Raw genomic sequence first — 2843 nt, forward strand, 5'->3', positions numbered from 1 at the left:
TGAATATCAGCAGGAGAGGACTCTTTAAAGTAGAGACACTACATACTGATATACACCTGAACATCAGCAGGAGAGGACTCTTTAAAGTAGAGACACTAAATACTGATATACACCTGAACATCAGCAGGAGAGGACTCTTTAAAGTAGAGACACTACATACTGATATACACCTGAACATCAGCTGGAGAGGACTCTTTAAAGTAGAGACCCTACATACTGATATACACCTGAACATCAGCAGGAGAGGACTCTTTAAAGTAGAGACCCTACATACTGATATACACCTGAACATCAGCAGGAGAGGACTCTTTAAAGTAGAGACACTACATACTGATATACACCTGAACATCAGCAGGAGAGGACTCTTTAAAGTAGAGACACTACATACTGATATACACCTGAACATCAGCAGGAGAGGACTCTTTAAAGTAGAGACACTACATACTGATATACACCTGAACATCAGCAGGAGAGGACTCTTTAAAGTAGAGACACTACATACTGATATACACCTGAACATCAGCAGGAGAGGACTCTTTAACGTCCACATTTCAAGAAAACAGCTTGTGTCAAAAACACGAGGACAGAGTTAAAAGAAGAAACTCATGCTTTGCAGTCTTGGCTGACACCGGACAGTCTCTGGCAACATTTGGGAACAATTTGAGTCCCTCCTGACTGAAGGCCCTTCAGACTGCTTGTGTATTCATGCTGCGTGCAGATGGTGGACGACACATTCCCTGCACATCCTCTCCTGCTCTGCACAGATCTGGCTTTAACTCGGTCAAACCTCCGCCTGTGAGAAGAATGGAGAAACTGTGCAACACTTTATCAGCTGAGCAGATTTGGAGAGGATACAAAAAGAAATCATGCAACTAACTAGGGAAAATATATCGGTATCGTCTTCAGCATCAAAATGTACTTAAAGTACAAAAAGTACTAATTCTGCACAGTGGCTCATTTCAGAATAATATAAAGTTAAGAAGTATAATCAGATCAATATACTTTAAGTATTAAATTTAAAACTTGTTATGCAGAATGGAACTTTTCACAGTATTACATTATTATGGCTGATATATTATCCTTTTTGTATTTATGTAGGAGCATTTAAGTATTGCAGTTTGTCAATGTGGACCAGATTTAGATACTATAAGTACTGTGTGTTTTAGTAGTAAAGTACTGCATTATACCATATCAGCATATCATGTGTTTTTACAAGTACAAAGTAACTGAGTGTTAAATGAAAGTAGGCAATATTTGAGTTGAAGTATGACGTAGCTTTAAATGGAAATAATCAAGTACAAATATTTTTTTTAAGTATAGTGTAATTACTCATATTCCACCACTAGCTTTTACCCACTTAGCTGATATATCTTCATAACTGATGATTATTGATCAAAAATGTCATTTCTAAAAACATCAGTAGTCAACCAAACAATGTATTCCTTGATATATGATATGAGTAAATGCAGGGTCTCAAAGGATCAACAAACACTGGGTCAACATCATCTCCTCATGTCGACTCAGGATGTGTTTGGGTCATAAATATTCATACATCTGATCCTCCATTACTCATGTGCCTTTCTCCCTTCTCCTCCACAGTGTATGATCTGCTCACCTCCCCGGACTGCCTGCCGGACCTTCTGCAGGGCGGCCTAGTGGAGCAGGGCGTGAACGAGGCTTTCATCCTGACCACCTTCAAGCTTCAGCCCAAAACAGGAACCAGCATCTTCGCCCTGTTCAATCCGCGGGACAACAGCAAGTACTTTGAGTTCACCGTCATGGGGAAGCTCAACAGAGGTAAGAAGCTACGAGAGAAGAGGCTCTGCTTTCTCTGGAGGACATTCTGAAGAGAAACTGATAAATTATTAATGGACAAAGTTTTCTTTGTTATGTTTAATAAAGTAATAAAGAAAGTCAATATACAAGTGAAATCTATCTCAAATGTAGGAACAGAGCAACTTCATCCTCAGAGGATGAAGGTGTTCTGCTTACAGTCACACTGTATATTCAACTGGTCCCACCATTAAATTCCCTTAGGCATCATCTAAAGACCCCCATCATTAAACCATAAGTCTTTAACCATTTGAAAATCAACTTTTTGCCCTCCTGAAATGTAAATCCTAAACATATGTCTCTGTTAAACACATATAGGATTAGAAATACTATTGAAACGAGTAAAAGGCAATCAGAATATAAGACATAATCTATACATATTATTTAAATGATTATATGAACATTTGACACGACACTTTCCTATCATCTAAACCAAACAACACGACACTATAAAGAAATAAACTAAACTAAACTAAATATCTTCCTCATCCTCTCAGCTGTGTTGCGTTACCTGCGGAGCGACAAGAGGATGACCTCGGTGACCTTCAACAACCTGGTGCTGGCGGACGGCCAACAGCACCGGCTGCTGTTCCACCTGAAGGGCATGCAGCAGGGTCCGGGGGGCGTGGAGCTGCATCTGGACTGCAGGCTGGTGGAGACCATCAGGGACTTACCTGCCGCCTTCCAGGGTTTACCTGCAGGATACGGCACGGTGGACCTGAAGACCATGCAGGCCCGAGACCAGGTGGGCCTTCACTCACAGTAGAGAGTGGTGCAGGAGTGAGTCCTAAACCCAGGAAATAACTCAGCATTTTAGCTCTTTATAAGGTTTGAGGTTAACGCAAGCTTACAAGATTTTCATATTTTGTTCTATGAAGTAAAATACTTCAATGAATTTTAAAACAGCGGTTGCTAACAAGTGTCTATAAAGTGGCAAGCCCAACATTAGCCGCCTTTAGCTTAGCGGTGGTGACGTGAAGTCATGTGACCGTGCTGTAGTTCCTTTATAG

The 2843-nt window shown here is 40.6% G+C and overlaps 1 protein-coding gene across 1 annotated transcript; it reads left to right on the forward strand.

The window, feature by feature from the left end:
• Positions 1-1599: 1599 nt before the first annotated feature.
• On the forward strand, positions 1600-2578 carry LOC104948766 (thrombospondin-4-B-like; the record flags this gene model as incomplete). The annotated part of the gene is made up of 2 exons (XM_010774995.1): positions 1600-1797; positions 2331-2578. Coding segments are annotated over 2 exons (446 nt in total), but the record flags the coding sequence as incomplete, so codon positions are not given.
• Between the last annotated feature and the right edge of the window lie 265 nt (positions 2579-2843).

The sequence above is a fragment of the Notothenia coriiceps genome, unplaced genomic scaffold (assembly GCF_000735185.1).
Source record: "Notothenia coriiceps isolate Sejong01 unplaced genomic scaffold, NC01 NC01_scaffold00015044, whole genome shotgun sequence".
NCBI lineage: Eukaryota > Metazoa > Chordata > Actinopteri > Perciformes > Nototheniidae > Notothenia > Notothenia coriiceps.